The 25,059-nt window shown below is 41.7% G+C and overlaps 1 protein-coding gene across 1 annotated transcript in view; it reads right to left on the bottom strand.

Annotated features, from left to right (window-relative positions):
* LOC145458471 (uncharacterized) overlaps positions 1–22,816 on the bottom strand; it is a 31,894-nt gene extending 9,078 nt beyond the window's left edge. The window contains exons 1-12 of the mRNA XM_080336845.1: positions 22,331–22,816; positions 20,009–20,185; positions 18,995–19,116; positions 16,840–16,984; positions 15,110–15,253; positions 14,892–15,053; positions 11,361–11,552; positions 6,743–6,832; positions 5,591–5,670; positions 3,154–3,250; positions 2,573–2,628; positions 723–872 (exon numbers count right to left, since the gene is read on the bottom strand). Coding sequence (XP_080192971.1) covers positions 723–872; positions 2,573–2,628; positions 3,154–3,250; positions 5,591–5,670; positions 6,743–6,832; positions 11,361–11,552; positions 14,892–15,053; positions 15,110–15,253; positions 16,840–16,984; positions 18,995–19,116; positions 20,009–20,185; positions 22,331–22,435 — 1,520 coding nt within the window. The 5' untranslated portion in view covers positions 22,436–22,816. The remainder of the gene's footprint in view (positions 1–722; positions 873–2,572; positions 2,629–3,153; positions 3,251–5,590; positions 5,671–6,742; positions 6,833–11,360; positions 11,553–14,891; positions 15,054–15,109; positions 15,254–16,839; positions 16,985–18,994; positions 19,117–20,008; positions 20,186–22,330) is intronic.
* Between the last annotated feature and the right edge of the window lie 2,243 nt (positions 22,817–25,059).

The following is a 25,059-nucleotide window of genomic DNA, read 5'->3' on the forward strand; positions in this document are numbered from 1 at the left end:
ACGCATCATCATTTATAACTTCAACTTGCCCTAAATTTTAGAAAACACCCCCTCCATCAACTTTACCAGTGAATCTGATCACATGGGCTAAGAAAAGATAAATGTTTGGTAGTAGTATATGAAACCACTAATAATAATGACGAAATTCATTAGTGAAAATGAAAAAAAAAGTTATGGAGACTGGACAGTCCCGTAGCATGACCAAGCAGTCGCCACTCGCGACTTTGGTGCGTACAGTTAGCCTATATGAATAAAAAGCAAAGTCCGGAGTTAACCGGAAATGGTCACAGACACTTTAACACTAGTATTTGGCGTCCAGCTAGTTCATCACGACTATGCCCTGGAATGCGGCCGCATGCTACATCAGTAGTCGAAATGCGGCCGTGAATGGCAGGAAGGTTGGTCACCCCTGCTATAGCCAGCAATAAGTGAGACACGTAGAAAAGTCGTTACTATCCTCTGGATGGTTGGTACGTTTCCAGGGTCACAGTGTGGAACTGGGATTATCTTCTTTGTGACCGCATAAAAGGTTAATATTTGAAATTTCCACGTCATTTATGATCATGACGTCATAACCTGTAATATTTGATTCAGGAATCGAATCATTCAGGTTGGCCGACTCGATTCTGCATAGCCCCAATCACGTCATGCTCTCCCGATGACGAAATAATATAGAAATAAAAGCTGACCCTGGTAAAGCCATGGCCACGCGCTGTACTTGCCTTGTTCTGAGGACATCTCTTTGCCTGATCAACCTTAGGGGGTCGTTCTTTACTTTTCTAGCGTCAATGCCATGTTCTTCCTCGAATCCTTCCCAGTCGTCGACGTTCTCGAATGGCTCGAACGGCACGCGCATTGCCATCGATCCATACCTTGAATGAATTTAAATGGGATTGATAACCATAACACTATGAACAAATGATGAGATATACTTTGAATAACCGTAGTACTGACTTTCGCTACTGGTGAGAGTCAGCGGAAAGCTATTGGGGAATAAATTAATAATGTGAAGTTACTGTTCGCTACAGTTCTGAAGTTCAGTACCTGGATAGGCTTGTTCATAACGCAGTATCAAGATAGCACAACCGTCAGTAAGATCCTGATTAAAACCTGAAGTCCCGAATTTGTCAACTGTGTGAAAGGTCAAATCAGCACGTCATTTCGTAGACATTAGTAGGACTACAGCACACACGACTTCTGTGGTCCTCAGTACAGTATTCAGCCTCGTTACGAAACCTTTTCAATGAGGTCATATGTCGCAAGGTGTCGTTCAACCTCGTCTAGCTTGTCAGTTCGAGTTTATTAACGTTTTCAACTAACTGCCAACTGCGCGGCTGGGGTGCCGAGAAGCGTAGTGGCACGTTACATTACTGCAACTCCAGTCGATACATATTCCTGTCCTAACTCGGTGTTGGAGGTTATCTAGGTACCATCGCTATCTGATCTGCGTAAACCAGTGGCTCTTAAAAGGGGGGGGGGCGTGAAAGCATCTGGAGGGGGCGTGAGAGAAATGAAGTTTCTTCAACTCGGAATGAGTTTAATATGTGATGATACTTCCAAGTTTAAGCAAGGGCAATAATCTGAATTTTACAATACGATTTCAAATGTCATAGCTGCATCGTAGCATCCATACACCGATGCTAGATTGTGACTGATACCGGACCTTGCGCCGGTCAGAATATGTCTCTGAATTAGAAGTAACTAGTGAATGCGTGTAGGGCTGTGGGTTTTATCTGATGCTGTTATGGTCTGTCTGTCAAGTTAATAGGTCGCAACGTTATGGAGAAATAAAATATTTGCTCATAAGGTCATGCCATATGCAATGTGTAACATACCTTTTGGATCTTAGAAACATATGGATTTAAATCGAAGTTAGAACGGCGGCGCGCCATTGGTTTTTGATTTAGCTTATGGCCAGGTATGCGTGAGCCAAGCTCGACTCAGGAAATAGAAGGTATCAGACACCAAAATGACGAAAATAAGTATATAGGCTACTATACGTGCTACCTATACAAATGATTCTTTTTCACAAATTATTCAACTGAAAATTTTTCTCAGCTTCCTTCAATTTACCTCCAGCTAATATTCATTGATTTGTTTATAGTTCTAATTTCATATTTGAGAGGTCTCTCAACAGTCATAACCTTAAATACCAAGGGTGGCGTGTCTAAAAAGATTCATCAGCCACTGACGTAAACGGTTCCCTTACAATATGACCTCTAAAACTCAGAAATTATAATAAAGAATATCGGCCCGGTGAAAATGACCATTGCTTTCAAAAGGAAGTATTAGCTTGACTCTAAGCCATGAATGTAATTGGGGCTAATCAGTAGGCCTACTGTCGTCGTGTTGGTTTTATGGTGTTCCGACTTCTATGTGTGATCGATTCTTATCGTTGGACATGTTCATTTTACCCCAGGCCGATATTGGTCATGGTGAATCCAGAACTTCCGACTTGGAGCACGGTCCACTTAAGTTCTAGCTCGACTTTTGTATACGTAATTGCCGCAGTATAGCTTACCGTGAAGTAAGTGCGTCAGCTAATCAGACCATTGAATTAATACGTACTCACCGGAAAGCGAAATAGCGGAGGTAGCTGTCATGATCGCAGAAATGCATCAGTCCGACCTTAATAAATAACAGTTGAGCGCACAATGCGGAAGTTGATGCATTTGCATTGAAGATGAGCATGAATGTGAATTCGGATATGTGCAAGACGAATTTGGTGATTTGGCCCGATGCCGAGAAATATTATCTGCAGTCTACACGAATCAGACAGCTGCACTCCGATTGAACATGATAAGATAACCATTCGCCACATAAATCTGATTGTCAATCAATAAATGGGTTGGTGACATGACGCGCTCCTCCAGCACGTACAGTATAATTCGGGAATCGAAATGTCTCGAAATATTGCTATGCTTCCCCTTCCAGAAAGTCAGTCTGGACTTTTGTAACTGACAAAGTGCAAGTGCGACAGTGTGACAGTGCGACAGTGTGACCATCAGAAAAGTGTAGAACATCAACAGCATACACAACACATACATTGTAAATGTTGTGTAGAGTTGGAATTTAACCCGATTTCGTTAGAACAACTTGATATTGTATACCTGGGCTCACGGTTCACGGTTATGCCGGTATGAAATGAGATACCTGATGGATACTAGTCGCGATTGCGTCTATCATATTCGACTCGTCGAACCTGGGAACATGCTTGGTGACTTCGCGGCTTAGATCCTTCCATTCTTCTCTATTATGAAAGGAAAACAGTCAAGTACTGAAGTAGCACACTAAGCACAGTTTACAATTACATATCGTAGGTATTGTGGTCATAGTAGTAGTGAATTATGAGTATTGATTATAATAAAAAACGTAAGAAAATTACGTAAGGTCTCGCAATTAATCAAGTTTTCTAGTCTGAAAAAACAATAGATTTGTAGAAGAGGTCGCAGAGTTTTTATGAGTCAATCGCCGCTGGTAAAGTTCAAAATAGCAAAAATCCTCATCGCCGTTGGCGCAAAATGACAAATGACGCCGCGATTATAGGTGCAATTATTAAAATTACATTTCGTTACCAGGGGCTACATAGCCAGGTCGCTATGCCTATTTCAGTCACAAGAGTGATGCAAATCCACGCAAACGCTACTTTTTACATGACAAAATATTACTAGCAGAAAGTACGTAGTTTGACCTGAAAACTGCTGAAGAAGGAGGGCCGGGTGTATGTTACACAAAATATATTTGAGTACTTCCATCACCGGGGCTCCGTAGCAAAAACATGTCGGATATCCTATTCACTGAAGTCAGAAAAACTCGGTATATATGTCTTTTCGCGTGAAATACCCAAATCACACAGGTGGTAGTTGCTTATTGTGTTTCATTAGCGATTACAACGCAATAGTTTTGTTGTCATATAAAACTATTTTTTTATATCTATCGCGCAACAATGGTCAATACGCTTGCGGTTTGCACTGCTCTCACTTGCTCCCAGACGGCATGGTTGCGTCACAATACGAAACTCCGTTACAATGCAACATTAGAGGCTGATTTTGGGGGGTTCCAGGGCCACGAGCAGAATAAAATTTATATTTTCGCAATCAGTACCGAGGTATAGCTTTCGATTGATAGCCGTTTTATCAAATTTAATGCTCGGCAAGCCGATCAAAAGTTACCGTCGAATTGACTTTAGCCAAATGGAAAGTGTTATGTAGAACAATTTCACTGGGCCGTGAGATTTGCTCCTATACACACCATATATGACACTATGGCATGTAGCCTAGCATGTATCGTAGCGTTAGAATATTGAAAGTGGAAGACATTTTCAAATTTGAGGTAATGAAATTTATGCATAGCTATCATCAGGGTGAACTGCCACTATATTTTGATAATCTGTTCAAGATACCTTCAGATACCCACCAACATCATACCAGATTTTCTTCTAACTTGTCTCTGTCTGTGCAACACCACTCTACCAGTCTAGTACAAAATTCGATCAGTTTTATTGGTGTCAATGTTTGGAATAAGCTGCCACCTAATCTCCGCAATTTAGACTCTTGTGCTTTTAAAAAACAATGTTTTCATTGTCTTATCTCTAACTACCACTGAATTGTATTTCAAATTGGTCCATGATACTGTGTCTTATTTTTCCTTTCGTTCGTTACTTTATTTTAATTTCATTTTTTATTCATTAGTTATCGACTGTGAAAATTGCTCCTGTCCCGGGTGGCTCGGCTCTGAAGACTATGTCATATCGAGCCTCCCGTCTACCTTGCATGTCACATTTCACTGTTACATTTGTGTAGTGTTATGTTGATATGTAACGTATACGAATAAAGATTCTCTCTCTCTCCCTCTCTCTCTATGGTACAATCCTCAATTAAGATTTCAAGGCATTCGATAAGCCCGGTACCCCAAACTTACCAAGATATGAATTCATTAGGGTTGAGTACATGGTAAATGCCGATAATGCAAGTCTTCTCGCTTCGACGAACTTACGCGTAAGCTCTACTCTTGCACATTGCGTACACACGTATATAATTACATACAGTTACTAAAATTTGACGTTTAATCGAGTAGTGGGGAATCTCGGCAGACTGGCCCGCAGGCCACATTAGCATTTAAGACGGAAAACTGTCCGCGGGCCGTATGTTGTCCGCCCCTGGTTTAGCGCGTGATAATTTGTACGGAAATTGGACGTCACCAAATTTAATGGGTATTATTGATTCTAAATCGCCAATAGGCCTAGTATCGGTTTATTAATATTTTCATCATTTCAAAACTCACAAAAAATGCGATACAATGAAAAGATAGAAAAGTGTCGAAACAACTTAGTGTAGTATTTGAAATCAGACACCCACCTGGGCCTAGTCGATGTAAAGAGAGGGCATACACACTGAATGAAAAGTAAAGTATTGAATATAAAAGGCAAGCAACAAAATGAGGTGGCATAGGGCGGAGGGCGAGACCGATATGTTTAGGACTTTTAGGCCGTATGTCAATATGTTAGGCCTAGCTTAGTTAGTGGGAAAATTCGTACTAAGATCGTTATGCGTTGTTGAATACTCTACAAAATAATGTCGCTCCATCTCACTTGTCGATGAACGGGATCAGCTGCCTGACAAATTCCCTCGTTACGATGTAGTATTCAGTCAAGAAGGCCATGTAAGGCACCTGAAAATCGTACCATTTAGGAACATTGCTGCGTGTAACTGCCGATGGCGTTGGCTCTTTCGCCGAAATGGAATCAAGACAACAGTGGTTCTCATGCACAGGTTTAATTGTTGTTTATTACGTTACGGTCAGTAACACTTGAATTTGAAGTAGTATGAGCGCGATATCGCGATGGTACTGTCCTGTTTACTGGCGTGCATTGTATGCTATTGCTGACCGTATCGTGGCATATCAATTTCGCTCAGACTGTATAGCAGAACAACCCTTTTCCGTTCATTAACACGTAGTAGCCTATTTATTTGATCTGCCAATTGACCCACTTTATAAGCAGTGTTTGTAGGAAAGGAAAGGTAAGGAAAGGAAAGGATGTAGTTTATTTTTGTCCTTGATGTTTTTGCGGCATATACACCGACTCATGATACACATACACATGATCTGCGCATATATGCATACCATGAGTGTATGATGTGCATATGCCGCTGGACAAGGAAGTGCAGATATAGCCTTTACGGCTTTCCAAGTCATGCACCACCCCTCCACGCTATCCCAATAATGCATGAGCGCCAAGCAGGGAAGCCATGGATACCAGTGTTACTAATCAGGCCTTTGGTCTGACCCGGCCGGGAATCGAACCCACGACCTACCGATCTAGAAGCCGGAAGCTTAACCATTACGCTATCTTATCGGTGTAGGTGCAATCTCGTGCGATGACGAAGTTCGTCTCCGGATGGACGAGTGATTTGATATCATACCACATCCAGTCACAAGTCCTTTTCGAAGTAAATGCTTTGTCGATTTCAGCCTGACCTCTGATGCGCGAAATGCCAACATGATTCATCGCTTCCGGCTACCGGTCTGATATAGACAATTTAGATTACCTAATCCTTAGTCATGCAAAATTGCCAACCGCCCATCTCTATCATACAGGCAGTCACACACGTGTACAAAATGGATCCTGTTTAATCGTAACGCGACCCCAAAGGCAATAACCTACAGTTTTCATTCGCAAATCATAGTAATAAGTCTGCAACGAATTCAAGCAAACGTGCTCATCGCAATGTTATCGACTGACCTTTCTCATGTGCTCGTCGGTAACGAACTTGGGAGGAAACAGGCTGTGCGTGCGTTCTTTAAGCTCTTCCATTATGTTTGCCGGGTTACTCTGTAAAGTGTAAAGTATCGGCAAGCTGAGATCTGTAGTAACGTTCCAAGTTGGGCCCTTCTCCAGGAGAAGTGATAAGGCTTGAGGGTTTATTTAGGGGGCATTTGAATCAGGGCTTTGAAGCCGAAGCCGGAGCTCTACATAAAATTCAGCCGGAGCCGGAGCTGGAGCCAGTTATTTGAGAGGTAGCTCCGGCTCATAAGATGCCAATATATATGCAACAACCGTATCTGCTAAGTTCACATAATTCAACAGCAGGCCTTCGCGAAATTAAGAATCTTTTCTTCTTTGGCGCTACCTTTTCCGACTAACCATGTTCTGGGGATTTAACAGCAGAGCAGTCGTATGTTCAATGATGAATTTTAATACATTAGTGCCAAACCTCGGTATGCGAAATATGCCTGTAAATATTGTGGGTACTCGGCATACCCGCAATTTCATCATCAGCACCACCTTGTTGTCCAATTGTACGGTTCGAAAATAATGATCACTATGTATTACGCGAAATGGGAGAGAGAGAGGATAAAAACGTGATTCCGTTGCACATGTCGATATGACTAGCACGAGCCGAGAAATTCCATCTCATCGTTGCTATGAATCGGATGAGCAAATACTCGTTCTTTCGTGATAGTTCTTTAATCGGGCTGCGAAATTGAACAGTGTTATTGAGTGAGTATGCAACTATGCATGCTAATTGAAATTCATCACTGCGCATCATCGTCATTCACTCCAGTAAGGATTTTCGAGCGTAAATAGGGGATGGCAGAAGAGTAGCCCAGAACCCCATCGTATTTTATGTTGGAGACAAATTACTGATTTGATACGCGATTTCCAATTTGTAATCATCTGTTTCGTAAACTTGTAAATGAGCAATGTGCATACTGCATAGTATAATTCGTTATGGGCATAGCGCAATGTGCATGGCACAGTGTTTAATTCGATTGTTCGATTCGTTTCAACGGGAAAATATTATATTCCGAATCCGATAAACTTGATAGACACCGGATGGACTGGTAACGAGTGCACCAATATCTAACGTCAAACCATTGGCGATTTGGTACAAATCGAATTTCTATTGATCACGTCGTTATATCCGCTCATATTGCTCTTACTACAGTTACAGTTGAATAAAAATCGCACATTTAAAGATTGAATTGAGCTGTATGGCTGAATGTTAACGACTACAGTGCCAGTGTTAAAACGCCGCATCAGAATTTTAATGCTGTACACAACAATGGCACGGAGTAAAGTGCGTTCTATAGTGCAACTATGATGTTATCGACAATTGACAAGGATTCAATATGTCGTCACAAGCCGGCACGGCGGCACCTATGTCTTCGTTGCTGCATCCGATGTCACTGACGGCTGACAGACTCTAGATTACTATAGATAACTAACCTACGGGTAAATTAGTAATCTATATAGACCAGACGTGGCCTTTTCGGCTAAAGGGCCACATGAAATTGACGAACGAGTGCGTTGCCCACTAGCCGCGCCAGGCGCGTAAAAATTTCAAAGGTAATATTATTATTACTTGGGTATATTGCGGGTCGACTGTATGCCGCCCGCTGGGCTTAGTTTGCAAGGACAAGACTATTCGGCAAATGGACATATCGATATCGAAGAATTCCGCTAATATACGACAATCATTTTGTGCCTACATTTCATCGTCGACGATCTTTCTGCAAGCGCAAATGCGAATATACTTTCTCTCGTAATTGCTAATATAGTTAGACTCAATTGGCTTAATCAGGCATTTTTTCATTTTCAGGTAGGGTTAAGCTATAGAGAAAGAAATCGTGTGACAATTAAACATGCGAAGCGTGAAGAAAAATTTTACTACTTTTTTAGTTTATTGTAATGTACGACGATTTACTAAAATGTGACTGCTGGACCCTGGATCTGCCAATGCGTCGGAACTGATATTTTAGTCATTAACATCTCAAGTGTCGCGGCCATACTAATTATATTTTTGGCTGACCTTGCAAGTTCACAATCTGAGCAATTCAATTCCGATAATATAACAGAATTTCGATAATATAATGGGAAATTAGCTCGAGGCCTACTCAAAACCTTCTCGCGGGCCACATATGGCCCGCGGGCCGCGGGGTGCCCACCCCTGATATAGACAGACACCTTCGATAGTTTTCAGAGCCGGAGCCGGAGCTGGAGCCGGAGCAGTTGTAATAATGCGGCTCCAGAGCTGGAGCCGGAGCTGATGTATGATAGAAGAAAGCTCCGGAGCTGGAGCTGGAGCAATGCAAGTTTACGGATGCTCCCAAGCCCTGATTTGAATACCGTGCACCTGCACGTGTACGACGTACGCACGCCTGAAATGGCACTGTGTTTTGGCCTAAAGCCCTATTCGCCATCAGTCGGCATGACGTATATTGCACGTCCAAAGAATGTTGACGTTCGTCTGGATCAGTGGTTCCCCTTCTTCGACCTATTACACCCTTATCAAGCTAGACACAGATTTTCGCCCCCATATTTACGAATCCGAAAATAAGTTCACATAAAGGGGAAATTTATTCACCTAACTCTGATGGCTGGTGAATTGACTGAAAGAAATGTCACTTTTTCGGGTACGGTAGGTGCTCGGGAAACCAGTTTCCTCGTCTATCTTACGTTCAGTTGATCGTTTTGGCCGTGTTAATTAAACAATCGGGAAATGAATATTGAGAAGTGCGTAGCAGGGTTTTGATGCAGTCGTAAATTTTAAACTGCTCCAGCTCCGGCTCCGGAGCCCTCTTGTATGAAGAATAGCTCCGGATACAAGCTTCAGAGCTCATTGATACCACTGCTCCGGCTCCAGCTTTGGCTCCGGCAACTATGGTTCGGTTGTAGCCGTCGCAAGGAACCGCCATTTTGTGGGGGTATGCAAAGTCATGCGACGTGATAATTACTTCATGCCGTCTCTCGATGACGTCATGTCCGCACGAGAACGCAATTTACTGCATGACATTGCATGTACATTGCACACATGAAACAGCATTAAAGCAGTGACGTGTTGTTTTAATACCGGTACTGCGCTCGTTAATATCAAGCCATATAGTCCAACTTGATCTTGAAATGGTTCGATTTGTTTAGATGTAACTGCAGAAATGAGCGCATGTCGCGACCTTATCGGCAGAAATCCGCTTTTTATCATACCATATGACTTCAAATTAGATATTTGTGCGCTCGTTGCCAGTCCGTCCGTCGTCGACCAAGAATAGTGGAGTATAGAAGGTTCCTCTTCAAACGAATCGAATAAACTCAAAATTAGTGTCACTGACAATCTGGTAGTGCATCAATATTTGAGAACTAAATTCAACGTCGTGTACTGTACAAGTCAGTCACCAATAATACCGCAATCTCGCAAGTGATATTGTGCGACAGTTCAAGAATAGGAGTGTATCAAGCAGACAAGAATGAATACACAAAATTGATGATTAGAAATTGAAAAGCCCGCATCCAATCACCAATTGCCCACTTACATTCAACACCACGGGGGTTCGGACACCGCATTGACTCGCTCGCATCGCGGCAATTGTGGGCTATGCGGACTATAATAGCGATTCGGGCTGATTCGATGCATTTCCCTATTTACGTTAGCAAATCGATACTGGAATAAACGATCGTGCACTTGAATGAATTTCAATTCATATGCAAAAACGATAACACACTATCCAATTTGGCGCTACGGTTAAAAAACCATCGACGAAGAACGTGGATTTGCTCGTTCGATCCAGAAAGGATGCGCGCCTCTAAATCAACATGTGCAGCAAGGTCATGGTTATATCCTATGGCGTCGCTTATATAGTCGTCTCAATACTAATTAGGTACATTGCTCATCTCACATAAGCATCGATCCCGTTTTGTGACATGCATGGTTTTAATAATTGTTCGAACCACACAATTGGCCATCCGTGTTGTGCTGATTACGAATTTGAGGGTATATCTATAATGCAGTAATTATGGAATAAGCGCGGCAAATCCAGCCTACCCAGGTTAGGTGCTATGTATAAACAGGGTTATTGGTTAATTAGAAAAGGTGGTGCCGAAGCAACAATTCTTAATTTTTTGAACGATTATCGTGAAATTATGTGAATTTAGCCATCAGTAAAAGTATAGCATCTTATGAAATACATCGGAGCTGGAGCTACAGTTCACAGAACTGGCTCCAGCTCCTGCTCCTCCTGAATTTTATGTAGAGCTCCGGCTCCGCTGAAAATGCTCGGCTTCGTCTCCGGCTCCAAAGCCCTGCTATGTAGAGTGTAGTTAGACCAATATATTGAATAGCACTGATCCACACAAAGTTTGCGAGGTATCTGCTGTAATTGAGCTGTACAGTACAATGATCGCACTGCTTCCTCTGACAGAGGCAAAGGCACGTATTTTTCCCTACCACATTTTTGACTTAAGAATGGTAACCTTGATTTCTTACTATGTCGCAATGAATCCGTTAAGTTATGCTATATTTTCTCCCATATTTCCGTCTCGGCTATAGCAGTAGCGATAAATATTATTTCCATTGTACGCTTACCTTACATAATTCTTCAGCCTCTTTCACACACGCGTCGAACTTCTTTTGGCCTTCGTCGAAGTAATGTTTTTTACATTTCTTGGCTACCCCCTCAAGAAATTGCTCTTTGGTGAGGGGAATCGGTTGCCAGAAAAAGAAAAGCCTGTCCAGAATGGAACGTTTGTTGTTGGTGGCCTTCTGTATCCGAAGGGCCTGAGAACAGTGTTCGGCATGAGTTCAATCAGCGATAGCATTTCCAGTTGAGGAGTTATCCTGATCATGACGAAATCGTATATCCTACAGTTGTCGGAAATCGTCAAAAAATATATAGTTTTAGGACTGTTGACGGTATTCAACCAATAATTGACGACATTTTTAGCGTTGTATTTTAATCAAAGGCGACGAGATGTGATTTCATGTCGTGAGTGTCTGTGACACCACAAAGGAGAAATCACATAGCAACAAAGTTGCGTGTGTTGAACATATTTTCGTGTCATCCCTACGAGTTGCCTGAACTATATAGCGGGACGGGCTAACTGTGGCTCTTTTAGCCATTGATTGCACTGCACGCGCGTTTCGCCATTTTGCTAGGGAGGGTTAACCTGATTATAAATTGATGCAGTCGGTGTGGCGCGACAGCGCAGTGGTATAATCCGCGGCTGCAACACCGATGGGTAGTAGATGTAGTAACGAGACGTGTGGTTCTCAAGCTGCCATTTATTCAGTGACGACCATGCCCCGAAGCATCTGCGATGTCGTCACACCCTAGTGGCGCCATGGAGCTACCACTGCAGTTGACTTCAGAATTCCTCTAGCTAAGTGATGGAGGTTTACCTAGGCTCCGCCTCGCCACCTCGTCCATGTAAGCGGTGTCTTCAAAAAGCCTAGCAGTTGGCCGTGCTACAAGTCGGCAGTTACGGAATAACAATGAAGAATATCGGCCTTGTGTAAATGACCATATAGTCACCATAAAACCACAAAAACAGAAGCTATGTTGATGCATTTTATCGCCCATTAACGATATGAGTATTGTTTCGTGTGGTTTCTGTCCTTATTGCTTACGCAAATTCTCATCTGCACTTAATGGAACTGCTCCGCTCTGCTTAGACGTCATATCAGCCTGATTTCAAACACCTTGTAGCCCAGTTGAAAACACACAATAATAAACTTCATTCGATAGGGTACATTTGATTATGACGTCATAAAATCGTATTTTTGAATTCTTACGTTGTGGCTATGTTAAAGCTAAGATTTTCGATATGCTGCTCGCGAATGAAGCTGGTCTGCCCACCCATGCCCCATGGACCAAAATTTCACTCTAAACTGCGCCTGTGCTTTCAAGCAGTTTCGATGCTGCTTGAAAGCCCTTCAAATATTATGAAGCGCTGAAGCTCTTCTGTGGAGGCTACTGATTGACTGACGTTGCTCAAATTCGTTGAGAGAAAAGTGATTTCAGTACGAACAATTCAGGTCGATTCAACAGCTGTTGAATGGAAACGTTCGTAAAGCTTTTTATTTTTATTGTTTGTTGGCATGGATTCACTGGTCAACACTATTTTTGTTGACTTTGATCAGACAATTTTTTTTGCCTAACTTTTGGGCGCTGAATTAAAAAATGACTTTCGTTTTTCTCTATCACGTCAATTTTTTGGCTTAGACACCCACCACGATGTCTCATAACCCACATAATAGCACTGTTTTTAATATTTTTTGTTCATTGAATAAAACGTTTCGCAAACCACCAGCAGTCGAAAGTAAATCAATAGACTTCAAATAAACATTTGCACTGCTTTATTTGGTTGATTTAAACTGCTATTGCTTATACATGACAAATATAGTGTGAGTTTCAGGGTCCAAATTTACGCTGATAACCTATTATTCTGTAGGTTGTCTAGTTTGATACTCGAGCAACAGTCAGCTAACATATGTAAGCTCCAATCTATTCTGGTATCATACCCCATCATCATCAGATATTGGGGGACAATTTCTCCCCTTGTCCATCTCTGACTATGTCAAGGTTTTTAGGGAGATTATTTAGATATTTTAGCTTTTTTTAATATCTGCTGTCCGACAGAAAGATATGGCAGTGACACCTGTGTATCAGGGTTACATGTGTATCCTTATAGTCTAACCACTAGAAAACACAATATTTCAAAGCTGACACAAATGATGCAATCTTGCTCGTGATATTGCAACAATTGAATGTTTCTGTATTACTCTTAATGTTTCTGTATCATCCACGAAGACTAACTGAGTGTGCAATCGTCACTGCACCTAAGACTTTGCCATTTTGGAGAATGGCACACTTCATGATCCTTTTTGAGCTACGTATAAGCATTTGCCATTCACTTGATTTGAAAATCGGGATTCCCAACTCCTCAGGTAATCCATGGTAACGGTATCTTGCCAATGCCAGTATCACGACAATACACAAGGCTACCGAAAGTAGGCCTACGAAGAAAAGGCTGTTTCTCCTGATCGAAACTGAGATACCTTCTCCACCTTGCCAAGTAATCTTTTCTCACTTCATAAAGATGTTAAAAGCTCCGAAGATGTCTATTCCAAGTCCCAAAGCTTATGTCAGATCAATAACTCGTGTTGATGGACTCCTCTACTTTCTGAATCAACTTCGATTTCAAAATTTTCATCATTTGGTCTGCTATCCCTAAGATCTTCATCTTGATCCAAATTATCGAGCGTATAGGAGTTTCAGGTTACACTGGATAAGCTGAAAGTGGCATTGGACCTATCGCTGATAGTAAATGTCATGTTTATTTTTCTTGCCATATCCTGCAGTTTGAATCAAATATGTGTGTGAAATGTCCTCGGATAATTGCATCCTCTAACCAAAATTGGGTGAAAACATCGGCCTAGATCGATACCAGTACCTTTTCCCTACATAATTCAATCGAGCCCTTGACTATATAACTCATTATATGGTAAAAGTGTGGATTTTTAGATGATATGGAAAAGTAATATGGCTAAATTCGTGAAAATTTGCATACGTCGTAGAGCAAAAAGTTGACGTGAGAGAAGAAAACCAGTGGATTTTTTGGAATCAGCACCCCAAAATTAGCCTAAATCAAGTGCCAAATCAAAGTCAACAAATTTTTCGTTCAAAATTGTTGCCCAGTGTTATGAGTGGATACTGCACGTTTTGTGGTTTTGCTGGATGATATTGAGGATTGACCGAAATAAAACATTTCGTATGATCAATGTGAGTCTACAATTGTCTATTTGAATTGTATATTCATATTGAAATGAACCCAAATATTTTCGGCTGACACTCGTCAGGGGTAATCGTCAGCAGCCAGTAAATGTTATTTTTCATTCTCTTCAAGTTGCTGACGATTACCCAGGACGAGTGTCGGCCGAAAATATTCGGGTTCATTTCAATATGAATATACTATTCAATTGTATTTTGAAGTTCTGCACCTCCAAGAAGGTCTTCGAATTGTTTATTTAAGTCATAACTGAAATCAAAATCTGAAAATTGCAAAAAATATTCATGCCAGGATATGGGTATGTGGAGGTGAAAGAAAAGTACGAGACCTGATAATTGATTCTTTCCGTAAAGCGAAAGTGCTGGTAAAACAGCTTGTACAGCACTCCGTCGGGGTTCAATTTCGTCCTGGAAATCACGGCCAGCGCGCTTGGAAGCACGAAATGAACGTGGTTGTGCGATAGCCCTGGCGCAAAATATGTCAGACACACCTGTAACGTAAGAAACAATCAAACAATGACAGCGTCGGAGACCTTTGAAACTCTGCCTGAACGTGCAGCTTCGCTAGGTTGTAAGTGGGACGCAGTTTAGGGTCGCAGTCCGACGCGTACTCGCTACCGTCGCTCATCTGAATTATTATTTTCTTGCAGTCCGGCCGTATCAGAACGTCTCTGGCATCCCAGTAAAATCCCTGAACAAAATTGAATACTAGGGTAATATTAATAATGAGATTTATACTTACAGAATGAATTACCTAAAAATATTTCATAAATAGATACTGCTATATGTCAACCCGAAGTTTTCCCACGCATATTTTTGTAAAATTTTAATGTCATGCGTTTTCATGTTTATGGCCACCGATAAAGTCGGTTATTGTGAAATTCACTCTAAATGCAGACACGGCCAGTCTACGGGTTACGTAAATTGTACTGCAATGAATGAGGTCCTAAAAGCAATATTAAAGGTTGGTCTATTGAAACTATACTGCTAGCGAGACGACTGCATATTATCACTCCCAAGATGGTACACGAAAATCTAACCCGCTTCACCCCCGGGATATATCACCATATGGAATGGAGTATTGTGGCTCATTTACGCCAACTGAAATAGATGTGAACGCTGAATTTTTTACCAGAAAGTGCCGCAAACCTGACCCTACGCTACGGTGAAAATCTGTAGAATGCTCGGTTTTCGTTCGGAGTGCATCCGCACATACTATGAACACATCGGACATTGGTGTAGAGCAGTGGTTCTCAACTGGTGTGCCGCGGCAAACCAGTGTGCCATCTACGTCTTGCAAGGGTGCAGCGAGAGATTACTTCGAAATTTCGAAATGATAGGCAAAATCATCCTTGTCTATGTAGCAAACGATCAATAATCTACAAGGGGCTCGATGTGAAGTTTGTACATTTGACAAATCAAAATTGCTGTCTTGCCCGCAATCAATTTGATCTGCGAATTCGCTTTACCCGACACCGCCATATCGCGTGCCTTGAAGGCGCCATTCAGTTTTGCAGAATACGTTGAATGATCGGCCGTAGCAGAGAAAAGCAGACGTGGCGGCGCCTGTGTGACAATGCAGTTTTCAAATTCTCATCGTCTTCCTAATCACCAGCGAGAAATGAACTCCTTTGGAAGTGATGTTCACCTTTACCAAATCGAACTACAAACATGGCCACTCACATTACTATTGTTCGGTAGCGTGCCGGCACTGCCAGTAAAATGTAGGCTTGCAGCGCTACGTTATATTCCCCGTCACGAATTTGAGAATTGAGAAGTAGTGTTGATCCAATTATATTAGTTATCACTTTATATTGCGACAGTTACCTAAATATTGGCTTCACTTGGTGTGACCAAGACTGCCTTATCTGTCATGCAAGATTTTAAAAGGAAGCTGTATTGCCAAGCAAAAAGTCGCCACGTGTCTTCATGCCATAAATATATAGGTAGTTCACGGACAAACGTTGCGAAAACATAGCCTGAGTAGTCTTTAGGTAGGTTATATATGAACCCTATGTATGCAGGTGTTCGTGTAAACTGTAAAGTAAACCAATTTGAATAGAATCCGGCAGTGCTGTGTACAGTACAAAGGTGCGCATCTGCCAACATTCTAGTAATTACATGAGCTATGCTAGTCAAAGAGCTACATTTACGGTCGCTTGGCGATTTTACATTTTTCTTACTATGTCTTTGCCATATGGCTCATGATGATATTATTCGAATATTGAAACTCAGGTTCAATTTTTCATCTGGAAGTTTATCAAATTCCCTCTCTACCTGGAACAGGAACAGGTCTTCGAAGCCTTCCATCACCAAGCGGTACATCTTCCTTTCTTCGTCCCATCTCACCGAATGTGCGAATACAGTGTTCAGAATCGTGTACGCAAGTTGTTCGTCTGATATGAGTTGGATCTTTTCTTGCCTAGATATTATACTCACCGAGTTGTAGTTTGTGATCCATCACAACTGATATCGAGGTATCTTAACATCTTGTAATATATATGGTTGCTAGAACATACATCTCGCTCTTTCATTCAAACTATAAAACTTGAGTATTCTGTTTCAGATCGGGATGTGCAGTTCACAATTTAGGATTTTACCATTCCTATTCTTTTTTTTTTCAATCTGAGATTAGATTTCACACAATATTGAGATCCGTAATGATAGACGATTCGTCCCACATATATGTGGGCCACGTGAATTAGAAAACACGCAAGCCACTATCCCGATTTCGATGCTTCCGTCATGTCGGCCATCGGTTCAACTTATTATCGTATTCCGCAGCGGGTAATCTATGTGGATATTTTTGTAGAGGGTTATTCACTGAATCAATAATAATTTTTGAAAATATCGTTATTGGTCAAGAATAGGTCGCGGCCGATATTATAAAGTGATGTCGTTATTAAAGGGAATTACTTATAATCACTTCTGCTCTCGTGAAATAGATCACGCGGAGACAATAGCCGTCTTCGTGTTATTCAGCATATGAGTCGGTACACAGCAATTATTATTGACATAGCTGCCGCTATAAATATATTTCGACTCCAACTCCCTAACATATCACAAAAAATCCGGAGTCAATACATCGGTGTCGGTGATGGCGTGATTTTATTATTACAGATTATATCGATATCGGATGGAGAGCTTAGATATCAGCTAATAAATGGTGCAGAGAGGTCATGATTTATATGAAATAACTCAACGATGCTTTACCAACATAACGGGATCATAAAGAATTGTAACCAACATCAAAAGTTGTAAACCTTTGTTATAGTACAGCAGTCAATATAGCCAGATATCGTCTCGGGGCAAAAAGTCGAGTACCTAAGCCCCACCCCCGTTAATACCTACCAAACATAACGAGAACCTATTATGAACTATCACATAACGCGAATCAATAATCTGAGCCATACATGTGCCGGTGCAAGCTGGTGTGTGGTAGGGGGAGGTCGTGATGCGTTCAAGGAAGATTTAACCCGATAGCTTTATCATAAGTAGAGACGCAGAAGAGATTAAATTGAAATAAGTCGGTCATTGCTATCGTTGTTGTAGTTGTTGTTTGTGGTATTCATGGTGTTTGTCGACTGCTATGGTCATTTACACCAGGCCGATATTGCTTATTTTTGATTTTGTATCTGCCGACTTGTAAGAGTTGTAGCACGGCCCACTTCTAGGCTTTTTGTAAGACACCGCTTAGGCGGATGAGATGGCGAGGAGGCTAGATAATCCTCCAACACTTATGTATAGGGATTCTGGGGTCGACCTCGGTCGAACGTGAACCCACAACTCATTGGTTTTGTAGCTGTGGATTATACCACTACGCTATATCTCGCCACGGTCATTGCTATGTGAAATCAATCTCGAATTAATTCATTGTTGCGCCGTATGTTACTCCTGTGATTGTGATCTGCTAGAAATTTTCATCACAGGAAATAGTTTTTTTTTCATCTATGTCACCGAATCCTCTGAAATAGTGCGTACTAGTGTGCAGTGTACAGTACATAGAACAGTGTTCGGTGATATTTTGTGTGGATAATATTGGTTATAATTAGAGTGACGGTTAAATCAATGTATCCAATTGAAATGCATCATATAGGTATTGGTACATTGCAAGGTGGTTGCTTTGTTTGCCTCACACGGGACTGTCTTTGGCGTCGCATACATTTTATTGACAGACATCCGATGCTGCCGTTCAAATCACAAAAACCAACTGCGCTGCGCAGAGGTAGGTAATGGATTTGACCGCGGACCAATCAAACTCTTTTGTCCAGGACGTATACATGGTTATCTGCGTGACAGCGAAAAATCAATGCAGCATTGTCGGTGGAAAAAGTCCTCATCGAGGCTGGCTCATTATGCCGTAACTTCGATGTAGTTCATAGAAAATCCTGGGACGCAAGTAACACTACATCCGACATCACGCCATATTCACCTGAGCACCGTCTTCACGAGTTCCCAAGGCATTGAGAAACACATCCGCCACAAGTAACCCGGACTTCTATTGAGCAAAAAGTCTAGTTCGTTGTCGGTAGAAACGGCGGATATGTCGGTAACCTGAAAATGCCACATTGATGTTGGATTTCGATGAGTTTGTGATAGGAAATGCAACCATAGGCGTAGCCATGGAATGATAATATGGGGGGGGGGCATTTTGACACATAACGAAAGCTGATGGAAGTGTGCAAGTGTGACTCGGAAGTTTTATCACCAAGTAGGCCTACGATGATAAAGTGTATTGACTGAATGTCAGCTAGGGATCCGTTTTTTTTCTCAATTTCCATTCCTCGATAACGAGTATAAATCTCTATTGACATACGATGAAAGGTAATTTTAATACATTGAGGCAATATCGCCATTTATGACAATTGAATTTCAAAATACAGCCAGAGGCGTTAGTTTGGGCTCATCAGCACGTAATCTTCGCTTGCCCTCAAAATTATAAAGCCCATAGTCATTTACAGCAGAAACCTTCACGATTGAACAATGACTATTATATTTTAAGCCATTTCTTATGGCACCAAAGTTCGAACATGTAATGCAATACAAGAAATAAATATGAAAGCATATAGTTTCAGACGAAGCAACTGATGGATTGTATGAAAAATTGACTTCACAGTGCCGTACTACGCATTCTTACCTGGTATATTCAAGTGACCCTGAGCTTCAGTCGCCTGTACACATCACTGAACATGGCATACAATTACATGATGCATTGCGACGATACGTCGGATATTAGTGAATTTAGCCACAATCGAAGTATTGAAGAAAGATGGTCAGACTATTTTTACGTTCCCCCAGTACTATGCGATGGGTTCAGTATTGTCACTGACTTCTTCGCATCCGTTACGATAGATGTAAATGTTTTCGTATCGAATGTTATTCAATATATATCTTCAATGCTAATAAACACGTGGTCTAAATTTTTCTTCAGCGAATTCATTCTTACCCTGCTACGTCGGCTGACGATGCCAAGCTTTCCATGTTCCACGTAGCCAATTCCTGTTGCTTTTTTTAGCTTCAAAAGGAGTATTTTTTTCTGTACCATAAGATATCCAATAATGTAGAAGGGCACGTAAACGAACATCAAAAGGCAGTAAACTAGGATTCCAAAGGGCTTCTTTACCTGTGAAGTAAAAGACGACATTACGATCTAGTTGGGAGGATGTGATTGCTGGCTATAGCTGCAGGTTATACTTTCAAGACTAAACCGCTTGCCTGTAAGTATGTTTACATAATGTCCCCGATCAATGTTTCTTGATTTGACCTCCCTGCATCGAATTTGGCTATTTTGCAGTGTTGGGATGACTCGAGCCATCTTTTTCGTATGACTTGACTTGCGACTTATTTACTTCGTTTCCATGCTCGGCCGATGGGCCCATTTTCGAGAGACTCGGCCGACGAACGAGAGAATTTTGTTGCGCATTTACAGTGATGCACACCCACGTCGGCCGACTCGTCGGCCATCGAGTGAATCCTTCGGCTTAGCCCTTCGGCCATGCTTGCGCTGTGTCTTCGATTAGCGAATTGGTATTCGCTACTTACAATGCACTTTTCGTATCAAATTAACCATGGCTGCACTCCGGACGGTTCTTGGACGCCTTAAGAAACCAAGAATTATGATCGCAACGGAATTTAGTAGTACCGGTACCGCTACGAATTACCCGTAGGCTACCGAAATCTTCGCGATCTGATCACATACGCTGCTGCCACAATTCGAGGGTTTGTGTTCTGGTGCATGGATACATTACAAACTATAACGTTTGACCACAAACTAGGTAAACTTATTCACATTCCCCTGGTAAGCAAATCATCGACACGACACTGGACGTTTATGTCTGAATCATGACGACGAAACAGTAGTACCGGTAGACTACTGGAGAAGTTACTATTCTGTGCTCAAAATTATTGGACCACGATATCCCATATCTATATCTCCCACATACTGAGATATGCCACCAATTTTCATCTTTTATCCATCTTATTTTATCTTCTGTTAGTTTTAAGCAATTGGTTCATCGTGACCATTTTACATGTTGGGTGAATTTCGTGTTCAAGGTCACAGCGTGTTGTTTGATTGAATGACTGCTACAAGTCATCTCGGCTCATTCCTCCCGAGCCGGATCGCAATCCTGTGATTATTATGAAATTATTACTGAGTAAGCAAGCCCAAAACTTTATCGCGAACGCTTCGTCCACCTAGTTCGGCCAAGTCACGGTCGGATTACGCCTGGTCATGGAAACGCGGCCGACATGTACAACGCATGCGTCATGGCCTTTCGGCCGACCGTCGGCCGAGCATGGAAACGAAGTAATTGACTGCAGTTTGCGCAACACAGAAAACCAATCAGTATCATCGCATACGTAAAGATATTAGTCGCGTGCGCACCCATCCATTGTTTTTGGGTTGCATCTTTATCAACCACCAGCTGCTATATTTTAATATTATCGATGTCAACTTTTCATTTTTAACCTCCGAGCACCCATTCAAGGATTTCCACACTCTCTGGGTCAGGGGTGGCCAGCCTTTTCTGCCAAGGGGCCGCATGAGATTTACGATTCATTGCGCTAGCCACTTGAATGTTGATGACCTTTTTTATTCTTCCGATAGGCGCGAAGCGGATTAGGTAACGGTGAAAACAAGACTAATCTTAACACGCATTAACATAGATAACAATTATGACATGAAGACGCAGTATGGAAACAGGACATAGCCGCGCGCAGAGCGGAAAATATTAAAAGGTGATGAATGAATTCGGTCAATAATAATGGTACTTGCTTATATTGCGGGTCGCGAATGTACACCGCTGGGTTTATTTGGCAAGGGCAGGATTATTCGGCACTTGGACATACAAATATTGAATTTCTGTCAAGTCATATAAATCTGCCTAGAATATTCTATTCTAAGGTCATATACAAAGATCTACGAGAAATGTGACTGGCCCCTGGCTACACCAATGCGGTAAACTGTTATTTTAATCATCAACATCTCAAATTTCGCGGCCAGACTAATGCAATTTTGGCTGGCCTTGCAAGTTCACGATAAATTACCTGGATAATTTATTTTTTGGATGTTATAACTAATTTCGAGAGTTACCTAGCGGGCCACTCAAAATCGTCTCGCGGGCCACGGATTTTCCGCCCCTGCTCTAGGCCATCCGTTTCTAATGCAACCGCTATTGCCGGTACGGCTCGGGTCGACGTTGTGCCTTCGTAAGTAGGCCTATGACGTGGTAGCTTTCTCATCGGAACATTAATTCACGTAACTCACGTATTGAAGAATCCAATGCTCCTCCGATTCTCCAAACAAGTCATTCTCAGACAATCTTCCTACTTTTTCGTCTCTTGCGTCAGCATTCGTCTCAGCCGTCTCCATGATCACTAATCAGACAGGTCGTGTTGATGATGAAGCTTGACTTATCGCGACTGCCGGATTCACCTCAACACCAGCATTAAATAACTGTCATTCAAGTAGAAAGTCATTAGGAAAAGAGCGATTTACAGCCGCGCGGAAGAGGAGGCTATGAGGAAGAGTTGTGACACACAACAGATTTCCACGAAGCCGATGATCGATATCTCACGTTTTACGCGGTAGCAGATCGCAATTACGAGACGGTCCACCAGGTGGACTCGTCTAGTGTATCAACTCTTCAGAATCGGTATACAATACCACTACCGACCGAACAGCATATGATTATGAAGGCGTCAGAGTTGATGGTCAGAGTGAAAAATATGACACAGCGTTCTTCTATGTGCTATTCTTCCATCTGTAATGTTATTTTACATTCGATGTGTTTCAACTTCTTTGTTCAATAATTCCGGGTCTTTACTTTTGCCTATACAGCTATCGGAAATATCTGCCCACTCAGCTTGAATGGCGGGGTAAAGCTTAGTCACGCCCACTGAAACGCGTCATTGACAGTTCTTAGGCCAATTGTGGAAGGATCGCCGAACCACTGCTCATACGTACACCGCAATCACGGTTTCGTTATCTTATTATTTGCACTTTGCTGAAGTTGTTGTGAAGTATTATCGTGTTTCGTTAGTCCATCTACGTGGTTGTTCAATGAGTGATGAATAAAGATCCAGTAAACGGTGTGTATAACATTCCGGGAGTTACGTAACATATATTGAATTCACGAGTTTGCTTTTCATCTTACGGCATTTTATCACTTATATGATGAACGGTCTTGTTTTTATGAAAGTATTTATGGTGTTCCGATTTTCTACTACATTGTTCAGTTCACACCGGGCCAATATTACAGGGTTACCATACGTTCTCTTTTAATGGGATTTGTTCTCATTTTTTGAGTCTTTTGAAAATGTCCACGGAGGACGCCCAAATGTCCTATTTTTTGAGATTTTGTTCCCGTTTTTAGAGAATTGTGGTTAAATATAGGGCGAAATTCGACAGCACTGAAGTAGCGCCCCGGCGGCTATTTCGGGAACTGAACCGGAAAGCTGACCTTTTTTTAGTCAACCGACCCCGAAGTGGGAAAAATTTACCATATTTTCAGGATTTTCCTCCGGTATTGCAAGTCAGGAAATTTTGAAAAATTGTCCTCTTTCAGATTTCTGAAATATGGTAACCTTACCATACTATTTATAATGATTCCTGAGCTGCTGAGCCACTTTCGTTTTGGTATTTTGTAAGACACCGCATGGATCGACAGGTCAGGATTCTATATGAACCTGCATCACTCCGAGAGGAATTGCAGAGTAGAGCTCGGTCGGCTTCGAACTCGCAAACCATTGGTGTTGCGGCTGAGGAACGCACCACTGTGCTATCTAGTGGCCAGTACAGCTCGAAAATTCGAATTTGCGACGCGGGAAGTAAAAATCACCCAACTGGAACTTATGGTTCATCTCTTTAGAGCCGATAGCGGGCATATTGATACACCGATTGTGTTTCGGGCAAAATCATAAACTTTACACGTAAATACGTTTATAATCAGAGAACTTTACAAATATTTGGTAGAAAATTTCCTAGTGGTATATCTTTCAGCAAGGTACGGCCATATATGCTGTGATTATCTCAGTTACGGTGCAAAAATTCAACTTATCGCGCCCATATTATGTTGACACGCACAGGCACGAAACATGTGCATTAAAGATGCAATAACGATAAATGAAATTACTATGACTGATAGCGTTAAGTGATACTGTAAAGCGTACCTGGGTACAATGTGCCTCGATCGGAAATAAACCAGCAGAATTCATAAAATATTGATGTCAAGATTCCGCCTGTGTAAGTCGCCAGTAATATAAGAAATAACGCGACATATTAGCAAAGATAGCATGTCATCGTGTTTTAGGGGTGGGTGGGGCATAATGGGACCAAACAACACATTTTTGTCATAAATCTACTTCGAATCCAAAATGCAAATGAACATAGCGAGACGATGGACGAATAAAAAACGCATATTTTCGATGAAAAACAAAGAGATTGGAAAATACGAAGAAATAACGAAAGCAAAGTCACTTGAGTAACGTGCCTTTTTGTCCCATTATGTCCCATAGGCGGGGAACAATGGGACTAGCGATGGGGGAATGGGACAGTAATAAAATATTTACCACCACCTTAATTAACAAGAAACTGAAGACTCCTGAAGAAAAGAAGTGATGTCCAGGAGTCAAAGAGCAGTTTTAGTTTGCATTCCGATGTGTCTGGAATTTTTACAAAAGTTGTTGAATATCGTTCCCGGCTTGTCGATCCATATTGATTAGTAAGTTGTAAAATAACCTTAATGTCCTTCAGTTATTGCGAAACACTTCAAGGGCAGATATCTCTTCGATATGACCTCCTCCTGTCAGCCAACTGGTAAATTTCAGGTAAGACTTAATACGATCCTCTCAACAACTCTACCGACATTACCGAATACAATACTGAATGCTGCTTATTTAATGAAAATCAAACCCTCCTATATCAGAAGAAAACGTCTCGACCCCACGTGCTTGCAGAGCGCAAAGGGATTGATTGCGAAAGCGAAACAAACGAAC

The sequence above is a fragment of the Botryllus schlosseri genome, chromosome 16, assembly GCF_051294905.1.
Source record: "Botryllus schlosseri isolate E-star chromosome 16, Bs_hap1, whole genome shotgun sequence".
NCBI classification, from domain to species: Eukaryota; Metazoa; Chordata; class Ascidiacea; order Stolidobranchia; family Styelidae; genus Botryllus; species Botryllus schlosseri.